Source organism: Trichosurus vulpecula, chromosome 1 (genome assembly GCF_011100635.1).
Source record: "Trichosurus vulpecula isolate mTriVul1 chromosome 1, mTriVul1.pri, whole genome shotgun sequence".
NCBI lineage: Eukaryota > Metazoa > Chordata > Mammalia > Diprotodontia > Phalangeridae > Trichosurus > Trichosurus vulpecula.
Genome location: NC_050573.1, coordinates 292,038,954 through 292,061,773, shown reverse-complemented (window position 1 = coordinate 292,061,773; position 22,820 = coordinate 292,038,954). Strand labels below are relative to the sequence as shown.

Genomic DNA, 22,820 nt, shown 5'->3' with positions numbered 1-22,820 from the left:
AAAGCTAGAGAGTAAACACTTTCAAAAGGAGATAAAACCTTAGGAGAGTGGGAAAGGGGAACAGGACGCCCATGGGATGAAGTGGGGAGCAAAGCCTTTGAAGCTCTCTTAGAGAATGGAATTGTTAAAAACAGCGGCTCGCTTTGTTCCGAGCTTCTGCAAAGCTGGCTTGGTAGTAAAAGTCAGGCCAGAAAGGAAGATATCAGGGATTGTATTGGTTCTCCCTCCCCAGTGATATAAGAACAGGAAGCAGAAGTTAGCCAAATGGCAAATAAGATATAGCCCAATAGAAGAATCAGGAATATGTAGGAGACATCTGTGACTTCATCAGTATATGGGGAAGAGACAATTGTCTTGCAGTAGATAGAGGATTAGCCCCAGAGCGTGGAAAACCTGGCTTTAGTTTGGTCTGTGACAGATACACAGTGGATCTGTGTTCCAGAACAAGTAACTTTGTGCCACGCAGAGTTCCCTAAGACTAACTTGCTGAGCTGGTACTGATCTGGACTGGTCTTGAGAATTTCCTCACTGGGAATACAATGATGAAATCACAAGTCTAATAACAATAATAAAATAATAATAAAACCGTGGAACTCCCATTATAGGAATTTCTTCCACCAATATATAAATCATCAACCCTTCAGCATTTAATTCACAATATCATCTTACTACATTCTCCAGTGTGGTTGTTCACTGAAAATCCTTGGAGTGAGGGACACCATTTGGAAGGTTAATCTTGGATGAAGCAGTGTAGAATACTTTGCAAAGCCGAGAAACTGCTGAAGTTCTTTCATGATGAGTATTGGGTAGGGGTGGGAGTGCGGAGTCTGTCCCTTACTATAGTATAGTTTCTATTTGTGTGGCCAGGATTTGAAATCAGGTCCTCTGACTCCAGATCCAGTACTCTTGATTGGGTAAGAATTTTAATAGCGGAGAATTTCAGTAGAGCAAATGTTAATAAAAACCACAGAAGTAGAAAATGCAGGATAGGTTTTTGTCAAAGCATTTAACAAGTCAAATATAATTCAATGACATTTGATTTTGTCATATAGGCAACAAAATTATTAAAAGTTTTTATTTGTAAAGTGATGTATTCAGAGATGTGCTTTAGAAACTGGTACACAGAACAAGTGATTAGGAGAGCTAGGTATGAAATAGTGATCTTTAATAACCTCCAGGGAAATTGTCCTTTATCTATACTCCTATACTGTCTGTTTGGTTGTTTGCTTAACCTCTTTGCCAGGTTTGTCTCCTCCAGGCTCCAAGCCATCAACTTCCAGATGACTGTGTACCCCTTTGAACTTGACCCATAGAACCAGTGACAATTCTACACCCCTTGCCAGCAGGAAGCAGTTTCAGAAGCTGAGATCTTCATCCCTGACCCTAAAAGAATTTGGGTCCTATTTGTTTGAGGGGGGAATGATGAGGGCACAGTCTCTGGGAATCCCCTTGAATCTGGAATACAGTCTCTGGGAGCCCCCTTGAACTGTCCTTGAATCTTCCAACTAGATCTGGCCTTCCCCAGAGACTATAGCCTCACATTATCATTAGGCCTAAACCTTGCCCTCTATTGTTAACTATAGATATGCATGCCTTCAGTTACTTCCCAACCTTGATATTATCAGTATCCATGCCTTCAGGAACTTCATGCCCTTAATTCCATTCTCTGGGTTCCTGGACTCTGACCTCACCTGGTCCTCCTTAGACTTCCCCTCAAGACCCTCCCTAAACCCCTCCTCTAGTCACCCCAGACCACCCTCAATCCCTCCTACAATCTTTGTGTATATAATCTCCATCTTGCCTCCATGAAGGGGCTCAGATTCAATCTAATTCAGTAGGTTGAATCTGGCCCGTCTGCGGAAACAGGCGTCGCAAAGGGCGGGATTTCTTAAGACAGTCCATTATGGTGAATCCCTAATAAACTTTCTCTTTTCCCTTGGGAAAAAAAAAAGAAACATCAATTTAGCAATGATATGGGAAATAAATTGAATGGAGAGAAACTGAAGGCAGGGAGAAAAATTAGGGAACTTAGGTAATAATGTAGATAATTGGGGCCCAAGTTGTAGTATTAGCAATGAAAATGAAAAGAAGATGGATGCAAAGCACATTATAGTAGTAGAAGGACAAGGATTTTGGGAGCTGATTTATTTATTGGAGGTAATGATGAGAGTTGAGGACACATTTTCCATTTTAAATGCCTCCTTCCCTGGGGCTAGGAGTATTTCTAGAGAATTTTTACAGTAGCTATGTGGCAATGGAGTATTTCGCCATAAACCAATAAAGCTGAATTTGGGTCTTGGCTTAACCACTAACCAGTTGTGTGATGGAGGCCAAGTCACTTAAACTATTTATGCCTCAGTTTTCTCATTTGCAAAACAAGAAGGTTAGATTTGATGATCCCTAAAGTCCTTTCCATGTTTGTGCATCCAGGATTTGTCTCTAGATGTTATAAATGTGATTTTGGAATTTGTATGGCTGAAGGACTTCAGACACCACCGTCTAAAGAGAAGAGGAGGAACTGACAGTAACAATATTCTGCCTTGATAATATCCTTTGCTTTCAAGTCCCTGATGAATACTTCTCAGATTGGCAAGGTTCTTTGCCCCTGTCATTCCCTACTTTGTATTGTATATATTTATATATAGACATTGTATCATCCTTAATTGAATATAGATTCCTTAAGGCAGGTTCAGTGTCCATGTCATTTTACATTGTTGTTTTCCTAGCACTTCACACAATGTCCTGCACACAAGAGACATTTAATATAAAATGCTGCTAGGATTGAATCAGAAAACCAATGTCTAATGGTACTCAAGCTCACTTGAGAAATTTACCAAAGTGTCAAGTTATGCCATGAGAGCTAAATCACTAAGGACTTTCAAACAAGAGCCAATGTGTTGTATTGGATTCTGACATATGAGTTTGAGTTCCTGCTCTGATAGTTATTAACTGAGGCCTTGGGGAAGACACTTAACTTTGCTTGCTCTCAGTTTGCTCATCTTTTAAGGGATTTGTATCTTAGAAATCTTCTAAGGTGCCATCTAGCCCTAAACCAGTGGCCATATCAGCCATCTCAGAGCTGTGGCTATTAAATATAGAATGAACAACTGAAAGGCATTTTCTTACCTAAAGACCAGAAATGCCAGGGCTAAATGGCAAATGGCATTTTATGAAAAAAAAAATTGGTCTATTTACTTGAGATATTGGTTAAGTTGACTGTCTTCCCATTCATTGTATCCCAGAGCTTAATATGATACCTAGTACATAGTAGTTGTTTAATGTATGTTTCTTGATGGACTGAAGTGATTTATGATTTCATTTGATTGTCCATTTTTGCCCAAACTCTTCTAATAACTATTGCCAGGTATGTACTGAGTCATTTCTCTACCACACTTGGCTTCTGTGTGTAAAAGCTAGATATATTTTAACCACCTGTAAAATCTTTCTATTATCACAGGCTGTCTGTGAAGTAACATTCTCAAATGTTCTCTATCAATAGCCTCTTCTAGGTTCCCTTTAAAGGCCTGTGGCAGGTGAGGGACCATTTTCCAGAAACAGCACAGACCCAGCAGTTTAGGCCAGTTCTGAAGAAAATGCAGTTCATTTGGAATAATACACAAGGACACAACACATCTGCTAAGCACAACTAAGATCACTTGTCATCATGAACTAGGTGAACTAGTCATATAACCCCAAATTTCCCTAGGCAACACAACAGCACAAAACTAGAATTCCCACTGTCTTATTGTAATAGCATACTCTCATAGGGCAGACTTCTAGAGAAAACCACGGAAAAAATGTTACTGTATAGTTTGGGCCACATTAGCAATGCAGTTTGGCATTAATGTGGCTTCAAGCTCTAATCCAAGCTAAGTAAGCAATCAGATAGAAACCCAAATAGAGGATTTTTTTCCCTTTGGATTGGAACAATTTAAACTACTATATAATCAGAAGCAGGGCATCTTGTATTAGTAATTGTGTGCTTAGAAATGAGAATAACAGCACCAGACTGGAAAAGACAAAAAATAGAAGGAAAAAAAACTTTAGGGGCTTCAGAAATATTCAAACAGTGGTTAAGTGATCCATTGATTAAGTCAGAACACATTTATTAAATACCTGATGTGTACAAGGAACAAAGGGCAGTGGATATAGTGGATAAAGGACTGATCTTAAAGTCAGGAAGGTACTTGAGTTCAAACTCTATCTCTGGCATATCCTAGCTATATGGCCCATATGTGAATTACTCTCTCAGCTCCTTAGCTAGCACTCCAAGATTTTAAATTACAAATGAGTATCTGATTTGCGTGGATGAAGGGCATATCCACACCAGGAAATCCATACATCAGTGAAATCACAGGACTAGAGAACATCTTTGAGAGAGGGATCTATGAAGAGTAAAAGATGCTGACTGACTTCAGGAAGTTTTCAATCCATTCTGATACAGAAATCTGTATAACACAAAATGTGACAGATAAGAGTAGGAGAGGTACGAAATACTATGAGATCTCATTAAGAAAAGATCATTTCTGAGATTGAGAACAGGAAGAAAGACTTGGCGGAGGGTGTGGCATTTTTTAAATTCTAGAAAAAAGTCTATTTTGGGTGCATACTTGTGATTTCCTGGTGGAATATCTACCTCAATAAATGTATGCAGGCAACTCCTTTGTAATTTCTAATTCAGAGCACTGTCTGGGACACTGAGAGATTATGTCTGAGATACCATCACATATTGAGATATCTATTAATGTCAAACATAGGACTGGAATGCAAGTCTTCTTGACTTGGAGCAAGGTCTCTAGCTTTTCTCTCATAGTGCCTCCCAATAAACATTCTTGAGAAAGTATATTGAAATTAAGGAACTTATCAATTACTGCCTCTAGATTGTGAAAAACAGATAGAAATGACATTTCATATCACATGTTCACAGAATATGATAGTTGGAAGCAGTGGCATGCTATATGTTTAACAACCAACTCTCCAAAAATGCACAACAAACTTTTAAGTTTAATTTGACTTATTAACATTTTCTCCATGATTTTCTTAAGTCTGAACAATCAGCAAAACAATAAATCCACCTCTGATTTGTAGTATTTACCAACTTCAGAGGTGCAAATGTTTACATTGAAAATTTAACAATCAGTTCTCGAGAGCTGGTACAAGCAGTTGCAGCATGCCCCTGGTTGGAAGAAATCATAGAACTGACAGTTAAAAACCAGAAAGGACCTTAGAGGCCTTTTAGTCTAACCCCTTCATTTTACAGATGAGTGAACTGAGAATCAGAAAAAGGAAATGATTTACCCAAGGGTCATACAAGCAGTTAATGGCAGATCCATGATGTGAATCAGATTTTCTGACTTCAGAGACAATATTCCTTTCATCATGCCACTGGAGGCAATGGTTCTCTGAAGCCATCTAAATCAACCTATATCTACAAGAAAACCCTCTATAACACACCCAACAAGTGGTTTTTCTAGCTTTTGCCTGAATATCTCCAATTTTTATTTCTCCCTCTTGAAACAGACCAGTCTTTTGGGCAGCAATAAAATTGTCAGGAAGTATTTTCTTGCACTAAGCCTAAATGTAACTTCTGTAACTTCTACCCAGTGCTCCTATTTCCCCTCTCTGGACCCAAGCAGAAAAAAATTCAAATCTTTCTTCTATGTAATAGCCCTTCAAATACTTTAAGGTAGCTAGCATGTTCCTGGTAAGTCTTCTGTTCTCCAGGCTAGACATTACCCATTTATTCAACTGATTCTAATATGACACATATTTGTGGCCTTTCACCAGATTGTTTTCACTACTCTAGATGTTTTTCAGCTTATTAATCAATGCGTTTCCTAAAATGATGCTCAGAGTTGAATATAATAGCCCAGATACGTTCTGACCAGGAAAGACTACAGTAGAACTCTTAATTCCTTAGTTTTCTTGGTTTCCAAGATAGGGCTTTGACCCATAACGAGTCTTCATTCTGCTAAAAACCTGCATACGTTTTGCAAATGAACTGCTAAGCTATCATCTCCCTCGTCATTATTTTGTACTTGCAAAGGTTATTTTTAAAATCTCAAGTGTAATATTTTAAATTTATCTGTATTAAATTTAATCTTATTTCTGTCAGCCCAATGCTCTTGTCTGCCAAGTTCTTTTTGAACCCTGATTCTCTCTTACAATGTGATAGTTGCTCCTCTCACTCCTATGGTTAAGGGAATACTTTGAGCAACAGAGGTAGATAATAGAGTACAGTTGTGGAAAAGGCTCAGTTCAATTTGTTTGTAGAGTACATGAAAGAAAGTTGTGTGAGCTAAGCCCATAAAGGTAAGTGGGTGCCATATTGACTAGAGTCTTGATTGCTCAGCTAAACAATTTGAATTTCATATCTCAGGCAAGAGCTATTGAGGATGGTATGAACAAATTTGTGCATAACAAGATTACTCTGGTGGCAGTGTAAAAGATCTATGGTGAGGGCTGGGGAGGGGTGAGACTAAAGGTGTTTGCAATAGTCCATGAGAAGGTGCTGATGTGTTGTACTAGAGTGGTAGCAGATGAAAAGGAGGGAAGACTGGTGATACATACTATGAACATACTGACTAGACTTGGTAATTGATTGGCTATGAAAGTCAATGGAAAGGGAGGAGTCAAATGTGTCATTAGGGTGGCTATGAGAATGGTGGTAGCATTTACAGAAATATTTTCTGTCCCTTCCTCTGTCTATTTTTGGTTAAGGCCTTTCTCTTTTACACTGAAAGACCATTTCTAAAACATTAATGAATCCTAGCCATGCTCCCTCTTTCTAAGGAAGAATAGGTTTTAATATTTAATATTTCTATTAGGAATGATGGACTAATTTTTCTTTAATTTCCAACACACTTTTAAAAATACTAAATTTTACAATGCTACAATAAGCAAAGTTCCTATATAATAAAAAATTAAAATATGCCTAAGTTCTCTTCTCTTTTAAATGGAGACTTCACATTTTGCTGTTACCTATTTTGACAAAAGGTCATACTAGACAGAGTTCCAGGCCTGGAGTCAGGAAAACTCATCTTCCTGAGTTCAAATTTGACAGCAGAAACTTACTAGCTGTGTGACCCTGGGCAAGTCACTTAACCCTATTTGCCTCAGTTTCCTCATCTGTAAAATGAACTAGAAAAGGAAATGCCAAACCACTCCAATTATCTTTGCCAAGAAAACCCAAATGGAATAACAAAGAGTCACACAAGAATGAAGCAGCTGAACAACAGCAACATTTTGGCAAAAGCATATTTAACCACCATGGGCAATACATCACAAATATCTTTCCTTCTACCTACCGCCTGGGGAAGACATATGATCACTTAAGAATGCAGAAAGGAATGTAGATTTAGTACTAGATTCACATTTAATTAGCTTAGGAAATATCTGTATTCAGCATCTATATTTGTGTCCAAGTGACATCTTCTTTAAAAGTTTTACTTTGGTTTATGTTGTATGAAATTTTATGAACTTAATTTAAAGATAAAGATTAAAAAGATATAGTCTAAATACTAAACATATAACTTACTGGGAAACCAGCCACATCTTTGTCAAAAGTTTTGCTTGTGGATTTAGATATTTTGAGATAATGTGGGTCATTGAGAAAAGACCCTTTTCTTCTAAACCTAAGCCAATTTGCATTAATTGTCTTTTTGTTTCAAAGAAAGTTCTTGACTCCTTCATGCTTCCTCCAGCACTTCAGGAAGAGTCACAAACAACTAAATAGCATTGAATATATGTTAGATATAGTGAATTATGTATGTCAATTTGATCATGGCTAAACATTAAAGTTTAAAATTCATGCTAGTCTAGGCCAGCATTTCAATGGTGCCAGTTCCTATTTCTAGAATCCTGAAACTATTTCTAGAAAATTCTTGTCTCTAACGGTATAGTGTGGCATCTCAAGATATGACCTATGGGACAAGCCAAGATTCTGGTTAACCATAAAAGATTCATGAATTTTCTCATGTCTCTACTTTTATAATATGGAACATGTAAATGAAACTTTCCTAAAATTCTAGGGGTCTAGTCCCACAGGCCTGACATGAAGTTTACTCACCTGAAATGTCCCTTCTCTTTTAGTGATACCATTCCAAAAATAGTATCTTCCCTGATGACCTTCACCTACACATTCCCTATTCAGCATTCTACATGATGGATGGAGGTTGCTTCATCAACTAATGTTCTCCAATGAATTACCACAACACGGTCAATTTGCTTTCCCATGCCATGTTAGAAGTATCCTAGGTTGTAAAACTTGATGGTTTCCATGATTTTCTCTACCTAGCATAATAAACTATCAGCTCAGCCCATATTTGGACCAAAGAACTAAAAAATAGCTTGCATAAACACAAGGATTTCCAGATAATTATGCATATTAATACTAGTAATTTATATTTTTAGGATACCTTACCTTGCTAAATGTTTAAATATGTATGTATGTTTGGGTTATATATAGTTAAAACAATCCTATGAAGTAGATAATATAATTATCATTTGAATTTTCAGGATAACTGAATTGAGGATCAGAAAGGTTAGCTGGTATAGACAATAAGGAAATCTGACTCCAAGCCCATTTTTCTTTAACACAATATGGACTTTCTAGAATATAATGCAATTTCTTCCCAATATGCTAAATAAATAAATGAACATTTTGGGATAGAATATTTTATGCCAATCAGTGATGCCTTTGTTGTGGTCTAATGTGTATCAGGCAACATGCTAAGCACTGCAGATGCAGAGTCAGAAATGAAACAGACCTTGCCTTCGAGGGGCTTACATTGTTTTGGGTGAGGTGATATGTCCCTAAGTGAATACAAGATTGGTACAAAATAAATTAAATAATTCTGGGTTGGGTATATGCCAGTGGAATCAGAAAAGACAATGTAGAAACTTTTGCTGAGCTAGGCTTTGAAGGAAATTTGTTGTTATTGTTGCTGAGTTTTTAAGTTGTCTCTGACTCTTCGTGAACCTATTTGGGTTTTTCTTGGAAAAGACACTGGAGTGGCTTGCCATTTCCTCCTCCAGCTCATTTTACAGATGAGGAAACTAAGGCAAATGGGGTTAAGTAACTTGCCCAGGGTCACACAGCTAATAACTGTCTGAGGCCTGATTTGAACTCGGAAAGATGTCATCTTGACTCTAGTCTTGGCACTCTATCCACTGTGCCACCTAGCTGCCCTTTGAAGAAAATTAGGTTTCTCAAAAAGCAGAAGTGAAAAGGGAATGCATTCCAGGAATTTTGTAGAAAAGCGTGGAGTTGAGCAATGGAGTGTTCTGGGTGAGGAATGGGGAATAAAATCATGTGTGTGTGTGTGTGCGTGTGTTTATTAAGCCCTCACTATCTGACAAATGTGCAAAGTGTTTGAGATATTTTAAAAAAAGTTACAAACAAGATGACTGCTTGGAATGACCTCACATTCTAATTCAGAAGACAACACACAAATAATGTAAATCATACACACACAGATACATATACATACATACATACACATATGCACACATTTTATATATGTATTGTTGTTGTTTATTTTTGTCCTTCATTCTCAAAAAGGACCATGACATCATGGAGGTTTTGCCACGACATGCAAGTGAATTGGATTCAAGTGAGGGACAGCTGTGCAAAATCACCAGTCTCACTTTCTACTCCAGAGCCATCTGGGTCCAGTGGCAAGGTATAGATCAAGGTGACTGGAGATGGCCCTGGATGCAGTGGGAGACCTTGGCCTTTTTAAGCTAATGTCTTTAACATGTCTCAGCTTAACTGAGACAATGGTTCATTCAGTGATTAAGGCCAGGTAAGAAATAAGGCAGAGAATGGCCTCCTTTACCTAGTCAAAAAAAGGAAAGAAGGAAGGAGGGAAAGAAGAAAGGAAGGAAGAAAAAGAAAGGAAAACAGAAAGAAAGAAAATGGAAGAAAGAAATTAATGAATGAATTCAGGCACTAAGGAGCCAAAGTCAAGATTCACACACAACATAGCAGCCTCCACTATGAAAAAGTGGAGAACTTGGGAATATGATATCCTGAAGAACAAAAAGTATACAGGATTATACCTAGGAATACTTTATCCAACAAATATATAGTATAAACTGAAAGTAATTTCAGAAGAAAGGGACTGAGAAAAGCCTCCTGTAAGGGATAGGAGTTGAACCGAGTCTTGAAGGAAGTAAGGGAAGCCAGAAGTTGGAGGTGAGGAAATAGAGCACTCCACACAGGAGTTAGAAGATGGAGAACCAGCAAGCAGGCTGTTGTAGTTGGGTCAAAGAGGGCATGGAGGGGAGTAATATGTAGGGAGACTAGAAAGGGAAGAAGACAGGCTTTAAATGAGAAACAGAAGATTTTCTGTTTCATACTGGAGGTAATAGACAGCCTACTAAAGTTTTTTGAGTAAGAAAGAGTGTGGCATAGTGAGATCTACACTGTAGGAAATCATGCTGACAGTTGAATCAATAATGAACTGGAATGGAGAGAGACTTCAGGCAGGGAGACAAAGGCTCCTGCAAAGTTTCAGGCTAAAGGTGTAATTAAAGTCTATATTTGACTGCATGAGTGAGAAGAAGGGGGCTTATACAGGAAATATTATGAAAGTAGAAATGGCAAGACTTAACAAGAGGTTAGATATCTGAGGCGAGTGTAAGTGAAGATTTGAGGATGAAACAAAGATTATATGCCTCAGTGAGTAAGAGGATAGTGGTGCCCTCTACAGAAATAGCAATGTTGAGAGGAGGACAGAGTTTGGATGGAAAGATGTGTTCCATTTTGGGCATGGTGAAGTTGAGATGCCTGTAAAACTGGCAATTCAAGGTGTCTAAAAGGCAATTGGTAATATAAGACTGGAGCTTAAGAGAGATATTAGGGTTGGGTGTATAGATGTGGGAATAATCTGCATGGAAATAATAGCTGATCCCACAGCAGTTGATGAGATTACCAAGTGAGATCGTATAGAGGGAAGATAGAAAAGGTCCCAGGACAGAACTTGGTGGAGACCCAAGGTAAGTGACAGGGTTGAAGATCCTGCAAAGAAGACAGATCTAGCAAAGGAGGCTAAGAAGAAACTGACACAGAAAGGAGAGCCAGGAGAAAAGAGTGTAATGAAATTTGAGAGACAAGAGAATGTACAGGAAAAGATACTCAACAGTGCTCAAAGAGGCCAAGAAGGATGAGTTTTGAGTAAAGGCCATTCCATTTGGCAAATAAGAGATCACTGGTAAATTTAAATACACAGTAACAAGAAAAATAAATTCTATTTGGTCTTAGAAGTAATAGGGAACCCATAGAGTTTGCTGAAAAGAAGAGTGATATGGTTCAGGCCTGCACTTAAGGAAAACAGTTTGGCAGCTTTGTGGAAATCAAATGTGGAATTAACTACTAAAACCTAATGTCATAAAGGTAAGGAATTCATAGCTATGGATCCCATGTATCTGGGGTACTTTTTATTCGCAGCTTTTTTGTACCTCCAGTGAACCTATGAATTTACACTGATCCCTAGAATTTGCTTGTACCTTTTACCTTTTTAGCATCCATTTCACAGCTGGAAAAAATAGTACAACCTTGTCTCCTTTTGGCTATGTGTGTGGAAAGCTGAGTAAAAGCAGGGAGCTTTCAAGGTTACTACCTTCTCCATTCATGTACAAGTTAGTCAAAGTAATGTGTACCTTGGATGGAAATTCTTGAAAAATGTGCCCTGTCTCTGTTTCTAGCCAAGGCATTGAAAAGGTTCTTCATTATGTAGAACAGGAATGTGGAGCTATGAATGTGCTGGAGAAATGCCTTCCTGTCAGAGATCCTGCTGGGTTCATTGCTCTTTGGCAAAAAGTCTCAGGAGACTTTCTAGTGGTCGTGAAAACATTTATGGAAAGACTTCAGAGTTGACACTTTAAATTTGTCATTCTTACAGTGAGGAAAAAAAGCATTCTAACACCCAAATAAGTGTAAATGCCCAGGCTGTGGACATTATATTATTTTGTATGAATTTGGATAAAGATGGCTATCTTCCAGAAGGGGGCTGTTTTTGGTTGGTGTTTATATATAAACTATAAAATATTTCACACTCTATAAAGACTCTCAATATTCTCTTGCACATTAAAATTAAGGTAGGATTATTGCTCTTCAATCTTACGGGGTCACAGGTCATTAGGGCAGGATAGGATTTTTAGAGTAGTCATGCTTCTTTAGGAACCACTGAAAGATCTGAGGATAGTGAGCCTGGGAAGAGAAGACAGGGGAGATATGATGGGTGTCTACAAATATTTCAAATATCATATGGAAGAGGAACTAGGTATTCTCTACTTGGTCCCAGAGAACAGGATAAGGATAAGTGGGTAGCAATTCAAAGGAGTCAGATTTTGACTCAGTATAAAGGTTGAGTCAACATTTCTAACACAGAGTTGTGAAAAAATTGAATGGGCTTTCATAGGAGGTAGTCTGTTCTATGTGATCTTGAAGCACAGGCTTGAAGAATGTCAGTCTGGGACTCTTATGCGTTCAGCTAGATTGACTTTGGCATCCATTCTAACTACGTGACTATGACACATTGAAATCCTTTAGTCTAACCTTCTTACAGATCAGGAAATTTAGTCCCAGAAATATGAAATGACTTGCCCACATAGAGAAAAAATGAGGACTAGAACCCCAGCCTCCAAATTCATAATCTCATGTTCATTCCATTGTACCACATTGCCTTAACTAGCACTGGAATAAGGTAGTAGATGAGGCTTGTCTCAACAGATGATGCCTAAGACTGAACTACTATGACAGCACACCTTCCTTGCTGCCCTAGGGAAATACAGGGGTTGGTGAGAGTCAGTTTGCAAGTAATCCTGCTCTGTCATAAATTATAACTTATTACTACTCATCCTTGGCAAGTAGGTGCTTATTTCCAAGGTTATTTTAAAATATGTTTCATTCACTCACTCACTCATTCACATCACATTTCCAAGTGATTTAGTATAAACTGATAGTTTCCCTTCTTCCCTTTCTTTTTCCCTTCCCTTTCTCACAAGAGGCCATGAGAAGTAAGATCCAATTAGATTCTGTGCATGATAATTCACAAAAAAAGTAAACTGGTACCTTGGACCCAATTACAAATGCCTCTTTTACACATGTCTATGTAAGTTATACTAAATATATGGACAGATTTACATGAAGACTTTTCAGATAATAACTGGTTTAGAAGTTGCTTTAAGGTCTCCATAAGTTTTTTTCAGATAACTCTCACAACAACCCTATGAAGTAGGCACTACAAGCATCATTATTACCATCTTATAGATGATCAGAGAGGCTAAGTGTCTTGCCCTTGGGTACACAGCTAGTTAAGTGGCAAAAGCGGAATATGAAAGCTACCGGAAGCTAGGTGGCCCAGTGGATAGAGTGCTGGATCTAGAATCAGGAAGACTAATCTCAGCTACTTACTAGCTGTGTGATCTTGGGGAAATCACTTAGCTACTCTCTACCTCAGCTTTCCCCTCTCTAAGATGGGAGTAATAACATTGCCTTCCTCCATGGTTGTTGTGATGATAAAAAGAGATTGTATTTTTAAACACTTTATAGATCTATGTAAAAAAAATTTTGGCTATTCTATGAAGCCAAGTCTCTCTAATGTGAGGCTTAGCACCCTACCCACATTTATATAGTACTTACTAGGTGCCAAGCACTGTATGCTAAGGCCTTTACAATTATTATCTCTTTTATCATCACAACAACTCTGGGAGGTAGGTGTTATTATTATCCCTCTTTCGCAGATGAAGAAACTGAGTCACACAGCGATTACGAGACTTGTCCAACGTCACACAGCTAGGAAGTGTCATAGGTAGGATTTGAGCTTAGGTCTCCCCCACTCCAGGACTAACATTATCCACTGTGCCAACTAGTTTGATTTCTGCAATTGGATATGTGGTTTAAATCGCACTCTTGGGAAGAAGGAAGAATAGTTATTGTCTCAGATTACTGAGACGTGTCCAGTAGAGGTAGTGTAGTATAGTAGAAAGAAAGCTGGATCTGGAGCGAGGAGACTGATGTTCAGATTCTACATCTGACGCTAAGAAATGGACGACCCTAGGCAAACTCAGCCCCAATTTCTTGATCTGTAAAATGGGGATGATTTTTTTCCTCCTCTTCCTCCTTTTTCTTCTTTCTTCTCCTCCTCCTTCTTCATATTGTTCAAATGATAATACAGGGTTATGAACAAAGGAGCACCACTGAGAAGAATCACAGCTGTAGGTCACCCACATAATTGTGGAAAGTAGGCATAAGAGTTGTACCTTGTTACCAACCTTAATGTTGGTATGAGAAGTCAAAGACATTATTCATGACATGTATGATAAAGAAAGTAGCTAAGCAAAGCACATAGTATGAAAAAGGGATGACAGAAGGATAGAGAGTTGTGTAGTGGTGGTCTCCTCTATCAAACGTTAAAATAATTAGAAGAAGGCATCTAGCATATTGTGTTGGGTACTCTATCAAAAGGATTTGCAGAAAATTATGAACAAGAGGCAGCTAGGAGGCTCATTGGATAGAGAGCTGAGCTGGGTCTGAAGTCAGGAAGACCCTGAGTTCAAATCTGGCCTTAGACAGTTAGCTGTGTGACTCTGGGCAAGTCATTTAGCTCATGTTTGCATTAATTCACTGGAGAAGGAAATGGCAAACCACTCCAGTATAATTGGCAAAAAAATCTTATGGACAGTATAGTCTACAGGGTCAAGAAGAGTCAGGCATGACTGAACAACAAAAGCAATGGATAAGAAGGTCTCAAGATGAAAAGGCAGGAGTGCCTGGTAATGGGCAAGGGTGGGGGTGAAGGGATATCCATATGAAGAGATCAGGGATGATCAGGGATGATCGATGTAGATTTTAAATAAGCGTATGTACATGTATAAACATAGATGATATACCCACTCTATGAATAAAATTCTCAATATTTTAAAAAATCTATGATTTGCTAGGTGTGGCCACTCTACCCACTGGTACACATCATACTGACTTTAGGTTTTAGTCAAATCCCTGAACTCTTGATACCACTTTACTAAACTAACTTAAGAAAACAAAACAAAACCACAAGTCAGACGTTCACAGGAAGTGAGAGTAGATGTGCCATATATAATGAATATTAACATCAGCGCATATTACTAACTTTACATTCTCACTAAATTGAATTATTTATTCTCTTTACATAATATACCACCTTCTTCTTCTACGCTTTTGCACAGAATATCCAACACTTCTCTATCATCCTCTCCGTCTGGATTCCTCATTCTATTCAAGGCTCAATGCAAGGGCCATTTCCTCCACATGACCTTCCTGATTCTCCCCATTATTGCTGGTGCTTCCAGCCATATGACTTCATATTTATTTTGTAAATATTTTGTATTTATTTATGTATGCAAATTTTGTTTTCCCCTAGTACAACTTAAGTGTCTTATAACTATTTTTTGTGTTTGCCTTTATATCCCCACAGTACCTAGAAAAGAGTAGGGACCTAATCTATTTTGAAAAATATTTGATTTTAATGAAATTTTGATGGGAAAACTAAGATAGAACATGATATCTGAGTAAATATTTTGTTTTATTCCAACTTTTTGAAGAAGAAACCCAATTATTTTAATAAAACTTGCTAAGAATGAGTGTCTACAGCCATATTAGATCTAAATATTTTAAAATGACTCCCAATAAATCAAAATCTGGACCATATTCTTCAGGGTTATCAAGCTAATAAATAGAATTCACTAGTACCTTAATGCCAAGAAATAAAGAGAAATAAAAATTTCCAGTGTCATACTTTCAAAGACACTATTGTTGTAGTGGATTTATACTATGATAAATAGCATTAGTTTCAACTTGTGCTCCACTTACTGCTCTATTTTTTTTAACATGTAGCAATTTTGATTCATTCAAGGCTGATTTACATCCATTATAAGGAAATGGGGTTTATATATTGTTCTAAGCACCTTAATGTCTTTCATGAAAATGCTAAAAGCTTCAGAGGAAAGTGGTTAAAGTTTACCACATTTGATCTCAAACTAATTCAACTTATCTTGTTGGTATTATGTTAAGTTCTTGACTAAAAAGAACCTTCTACTTCTTGCAGAAGGAAGTTGAGGGAAGGGTCAGTGAATCATTCAACAAATATTTATAAAGCACCCCCAGTGAGCCAAACTTTGTCGTAAACTCTTGGAGTACTTAGAAACAGATCAGACCATCATGTTGCTCATAGTATGTTGTAATTTTTAACAAGTTGAAATAAAGACTGGCATCTTAAATTGACCTTTGAATTGGAAGGCAGCATTGGTAGAGATTATCAATGTCTTTTAAGGAGTTGGTACCCAACAAACTCCTACAGACAGATTATTCCTTTACACCTTCTGCAGACTTTGGCTTTGCCTAAACAAAGCCAAAATCTATAAAAGGCATAATGGAACAGTCTGTGTTCTGATTGAATTATTGGGTCAACTTACTAAAGCTTTATAACTTTATAAATCTTTATAACTGACTGAATTTTCATGTGGTCTTCTTGGCAGCTATTGTATTACTTCACAACATCACCTCAGCTATATGGCATAATGTGTTGAGAAGTGACCCTGGAGCCAGCAAGACATACTGGCTGTGACCCTGGATAATTCACTTAGAGGTTTAGTGCTCTGAGCAACTCTCTGCAGAGAAAGTCCCAATCTAGGGAGATTCCTTATGTTTGTGTTCCCTATAACATTGAAATGACAGGTCCAAGTCCTACCTATCTTAGCTTATACTGGTTTTGTTTAGCTTTGGCAGAAAGCATTGAGCCCCAATAATTTTCTGAGCATCTACGTAGGCCTAGCATTGTGCTTGAGGCTCTGAGAAATATACAAGGATCACATAAGGCCAATCTATTCCCTGCATCCCCTTCCTTTCCCTACCCAAGAGCAACTAATAGTGGGATGTGCCAACTGGAATTCTGCATTTCAAGGTGTCCTTTAAGTGGGAAGCAATGTAAAATAGTGAAAAGAATGCCAAATTTTGGATTTAAAGGATCTATATTTGAATCCTGTCTCTTTTTACATTTGAAACTCTGTCACTTGCTTTTTTGGTGACAAGCTATTGTCTCCTCAGTTTCCTCATCTAAAAAATAGAGTTATAACAGAAGATCCCCAAGGCCATTCTCAGCTTATAGCCTTCATATCTGTGATTTGAAGATTTTATCTGACAGCTTGGATAAAGGAAGTGTGTAGACATCAGCAACCTGATTCCCTGTAGGTAGTATTAATGCCAGCCTTTTGTGCCTGGGCAGTGCAATATGGTACATTATTTTGCAGAGGGCCTAGAGATTGCCTAATCACTTTCCTTTTAATTTATAGTATATGAATTCATAGTTACTTTTACAAATATCTTAAGTATCATAAGACTTCAGAATTGGACTTTTTTTAGGCCAGTTTTTCAGACATCATGTTTTTGATGTAGGATTTAGAATGGAAATTTTGCACCTAAATAAGTATCTAAATGCAATAAAAGAAAATTTAATACAAGGCCTAGGGGCAGCTAGGTGGCACAGTGAATAGAGCACTGGCTCTGGATTCAGGAGAATCTGAGTTCAAACCCATCTTCAGACACTTGACACTTACTAGATGTGTGACCTTGGGCAAGTCACTTAACCCCAATTGCCTTGCCTTCCCCCCTCCAAAAAAAAATAAAATAAAACAAGGCCTATCACTTCAGAGCATCATCATGACAAGAGAGACTAAAAATTCATGTCATAATGCTTGAATGATCTCCAGAATTCCATAAATGTAAAAATAAATGAATGAAAAATATCTATGTAGTGCTATGTTCCAAGCACTGATCTAAATGCTGAAATAGAAAATGAAGACAGTGTTTGCCCTCAAGGAGCTTACATTCTAGTTGGGAGAGAGAGTGCATAGAGAGAAGTGGTAGTCTGGGAAAGATGTTTTGGTCTGGGAAGTTGCAAAGATGGTGAGTGAAACAATAGGGCAATCAGTTCATTCATGCTGAGATACATGAAATGAAAAAGGAAATGTGTTCCCCAAAGTCAGGGATATTCCCCATCCCGACAGTACGGTAAAAAGTGAAGTCAACTGAGTATGGTCTTTCCCTCCACAATTCCTAAATCTTTCAATGACCAAATCTTTCATCTATAGTAGTCTTCTCAAGGCAATTAAGCTATCTTCTTAGTCCTTTTTCATAGAGAGAAAACAGCAGCAATAATAAGAAAATGAAAACAATAACAACACAGCAACAAGATGGCACTTCAAGGTTTGAGAAGAGCTTTCTGCTTGTGATCTCCTTTGATTCTCATAACAGCTGTGGGAGGTAGGAGCTATTATCATTCTCATTTCACAGATTCAGATACTGAAGCTAAGAAAGCTAAGCGACTTGCCCAGGGTCACACAGCTAAATAATTGTCTAATATGGAATTTGAATTCAGGACTTGCTGACTCCAAATATGCACTTTAGTCACTGTACCACTTATTTGCTTGAGGGTCTGGTGCTTAATTTTGATATTGTTCCCCAAGTACACAAGTAGATGAGATATCACTAAATTTGATAGAAATGAGAATTAGATCATTCTTTCACTATCTTAAAACAAAATGAGAAGAATCATGGTGTATTGGAAAGGACACTGCACTAAGAGTCACAAATATTAAGTTCAAGTCCCATACTTCATTGCTATGTGAACTTTGGCAATTTAGTTAATCTACTTGAGCATCATTTTCTCTCTCTGTCAAACTGGAATAAAATATTGACATTATGTACTTCACAGGGTTATTGTAGAGAAACAACAATTAGGCAATGTATGTGAAACATGATTATATGTAATTAGTCTGATAATAAAATGCTTTAGGGAATGTATAATGTCTTCAGTTGAACCTGTTCTCAAGAATTCCCTTTTTTCATTCAAACTGAAATTGTTAACATGCCCTCCAGAGAAAGAAACAAAATAGGATGGTTCAGTGAAAGAGTGCTGAATTTGGAGTCAGGGGACCTAGGTTCAGATCCTGGCCCTTCTATTACTAATTGTATGACGTTAGGCAAGTCACTTAACCTCTCAAGCTCTTCATTTCTTCATCTTCAAAATGAATAAATTCGACTTGATGACGCCTAATCTTTTGAAGTCAATGAAGCTCCACTAGGGCCCTAACACAACCTAAACACTCCACCCTTTAAGAGAAAAAAAGAAACAAATAGAATAATTACATTAATTAATTTTGTCCTCCCTTTGTAGGAGCATCTGATTTCTGTAGATATTTCTTGGCTGAGTTAGAGTCATTCTCATTTTGATACCTTTCCTATTAAGTCTTTGAAAAGACTGTAACCCAAACCAGTATGACCACAGATTATCTTTTCTTAGAAATCACAGGAGGGTTTATTTGGACAGAAACTTAAATGACCTTAAGAAACTTTCCCCTCACTGACCTCTGCAGTTTATCAAGTATAAAAGTTTATCTGAAATTGCATAGATGAAGAATCAGGTCTGAAAGACTTGCAAATGATTAGGTTGAGAATGGTTATCATTATCATTGCCCCCAACACTTACTTCTGGGCACCAGGTTGGTGGTCTTCAGTGCCCAAAGGCTGACCTCCTTGCTGCTCATTTAAGATGATGTTAAACATCGTTTTAAAGCATTATTCATTCAAAACCAAAAAAAGAAATGTTGAGTATCCTTTTAAAAACAACTTGAATTTTTTACTTGCTAGGTAAAACAATTTAAACATAGACAGCCTATTTTTAACGGGAGAGTACCAAAGTATTTATTCACTGCAGGTTGGAACAATCTGCAAGTTCACTCACTGAGCTGTTATCTGAACGACAAAGCATTAAGCCATAATGAGGAAATAACGGGCACGGTCTGTTAGCAGAGCAATAGAGTCTCTCCAGAAAGAGCTTTAGCCAAGAAAGGCAAGACAAGCACACTGGAGTCTACTGAAATGTTGTTATTAAGGAAACTTTTCAAATCAAGACTGTAACTGAGAGAGAAATAAAATCATTATGAAGACAACACTTGGAAATGTGTAAGCTCAGGGTTTTTCATAGTTCTTTCTTTGACTAATTCAAAAAGCTTACTGAAAATCCTCTATCCCTTTATCTTCTCAGACATTATCACTAACTGGCAACAGTCACATAATGTCCCAGTAATATATGCACTTGTAATTCTATGGTATCATTACCAGCTAACCACCACTTTGTACATACACTTCTCTTCCCCACTTAAAAACACCACCTTGGCTTGATGTTTTGGTCCTCCTAGAGTCTGATAATTAAAACTGGGCATTTCTACTAAGAATCCCCTACCTATACCCACGAAGAGAAAACCTTCTTACCATGTATTCCATGTTGGCAGCAGGTGGAAACACCTTGCCCCGAACTTGGTTGTGATAATCGAGGATGGCGATCATGTCATTCTGCGAGATGTAGCGCTTCCTTCTGGCTTTGGGGAGATCCGCTGAGTCCAGATGTGCTTTTAGAGCGGCTTCAATATCAGTGAAGTTATTGGTTGGCGAGGATGAGTCAGTGGCGTTGAGTAAGACGACTGCACTTGTTTCACAGAGAAGGGAAAACAAGAGCACACCACTGACAGCAGAAATTGCTATCATCTTGGGATGGAGGAGGGGAGAAGCCACAGGGTTTACTCTGCTTTGAAACAGGAAGGCAGAGTTAGGGTCAATCTATAAGAGGGCAAATTTTACAAAAATGTGCCAGAGTGTATGATTTTATACATAAATGTCTCCTCTGAGAGCTTTCCTTGCCTTTATTATATTCTGTAATCCAAAAGACTTTTTTCAAATCAATATTATGAGAAAATCTATAATTACTGCTCATGTTGCTTTAATGGATGAAGAAGAGACCTAAGATGAACTCTCCAGAGATGGAGATGAATAAAACAGCATATCAAGAGCCCTCAACCTCAAATGTGTTGCTAATCGTTGTAATCCACAAAGTCTGAACATATACACACTGTAGGGCACCAAGTGCCCAAGTGGGCACTTGGTTGTAAGTGGGCAATCTGTAAGGAACTCAACCTCATCCATATATTGAGGAGAAGAAATACATCTCAGGAAACAGCTTCTGCTACCTGCAGTAGGACTGTATCTGTAACTGGATGCTGTGTCACAGACACAGGCACAGAGAGTGACAAAATATATAACAAAGTTATAATTCTATCTCAATTTCATTCAAGAAAAAACAAATGTGAGCTACTTTAGTATAAATGCATGCAAAACAGACTCATTCAGCTAAATGGCTTACCTCTGAGCAATGCCAAAATGAATATATTGTCCTTCCAATTTTTTAAAAAGCTCTTTGCTATGTTGTGGCATAAACCCTTGTAAGGAGGAGTGTGTCTTATTACAAACCGTCTGAGAACAAAAAGTCTTGCTAGTTTTGACGCGGCTGGCCCCAGGAGCAGCTAACAGCTTTTATATGTCACAGGCTGCATAGTACAGAAAGGGCAGGCTTTCGAAGGGTCTCTCCCGAGCCAAGATGAAAGAGGAGGGGCTTTTGGAAAGAAAACACACTGATTGGGTGGCGACCTTTTTCATGTGGGTGGTGAGGAAATGGAGTCACACCCACAGCTTGCAAAGTGCAAACTCTATAAGACGAGCCCCTTTTCTGACCGGGCTTCCCACCTTTTCTGTGACTGGCTCATTTAATACTGGTTCCCGAGCAAAAAGAGGACGGTTGAAAAGAGGCTAGTTCTTGGGGAAAAAATGCAGCTGCTTGGGTAGTAAGCAGGATGTTTTACATAGGCAATGAATGACCTGAAAACTGATTCGGGGGAATCAAGTATGTATGTCTAGGTGTGTTGGGGGTGGGGTGGGGAAGAATATTAAAAAAAAAAAAAGGCGGGGGGCCACAGTGGTAGATAAGCAGTTAAATTAGGATATAAATGCAGGAGATGCTGAAGGGAGTGCTGTTGTTCTGGCATTGACATTGTTCCTTTCATATCCCGCCCCCCCCCTCTTTCTCTCTCTCCCTCTCTCCCTCTTTCCCTCTCCCTCTCTCTCTCTCTCTCTCTCTTATTCTCTCTCTCTCCCCCTGTCTCTCTCGTCTGTCTCTCTCTCTCTCTCCTTCTCTCTCCCTCTCTCTTCTTCCCTCCTATTCTCCCTCCATCTGCTTGCCTGTCCATCAGTATACCTGTGTGTCTGTCTCTGTATTTCTATCTTTTCCTCTGTCTCTATTTCTCTGTGTGTCTCCCTTTTTCCCCACATATACTTTTTCTTCAGCCTCCTCCTTACTCTCCACTCCGCCCCAACACACACACCCTCCCACCAAACAAGCAATACCTTTCTCCCATCCTCCCCAAACACAGCTCTGTCTAAAGAAAGGATACATGGATTGGAATGTAGCACTACTGTCCGGTACCTGAATAATTTTGAGACACTCAAGAATCAGCATGACAGAATGAAGAACAGCCAGGCAAACATCTGTTTTGGGTTTAGAAGCCTATAGCTGAAATTATTTCAAGCAGAGAATGGCTCAGCCACTCCAACAGCAGAGTGGAGGGCACAGTACAGAGGCCAGGAGGAATCCAACAGAAGCAGCTGGGGCAGCAGCCAGAAGTCCCATATTAGGAGGATGTACATTGGAACTTGTTCAGGGTCAGGCTGGGCTAGAACCAGGAATAGGAATTCTGGGGCAATCTGTAAGAAATGGGTCCTCAAAAATGCAGCTGATGTATGTTGTGATATCACCAACAAAATATAGACTAATGCAGAGGCTGGAAAAAGGAATCCAGGAAACAGGTACTATTTACAAGTTTATAAACTGACTTAAGATGCACTTAAATATATCCTGTTTGTTTCACTATATTTCAACTAGAAAATATTT

General features: G+C 38.3%; 1 protein-coding gene across 2 annotated transcripts in view; it reads right to left on the bottom strand.

The window, feature by feature from the left end:
- The window catches only part of PI15 (peptidase inhibitor 15), a 51,296-nt gene extending 29,670 nt beyond the window's left edge, over positions 1 to 21,626 (bottom strand). Inside the window, exons 1-2 of one of the 2 annotated variants that reach the window (XM_036742250.1) lie at positions 21,240 to 21,626; positions 20,315 to 20,624 (exon numbers count right to left, since the gene is read on the bottom strand). In XM_036742250.1, coding sequence (XP_036598145.1) covers positions 20,315 to 20,624; positions 21,240 to 21,310 — 381 coding nt within the window. In that variant the 5' untranslated portion in view covers positions 21,311 to 21,626. Of the gene's footprint in view, positions 1 to 20,314; positions 20,628 to 21,239 lie in introns of both variants that reach the window. The other variant, XM_036742249.1, reaches the window with a different exon arrangement.
- Between the last annotated feature and the right edge of the window lie 1,194 nt (positions 21,627 to 22,820).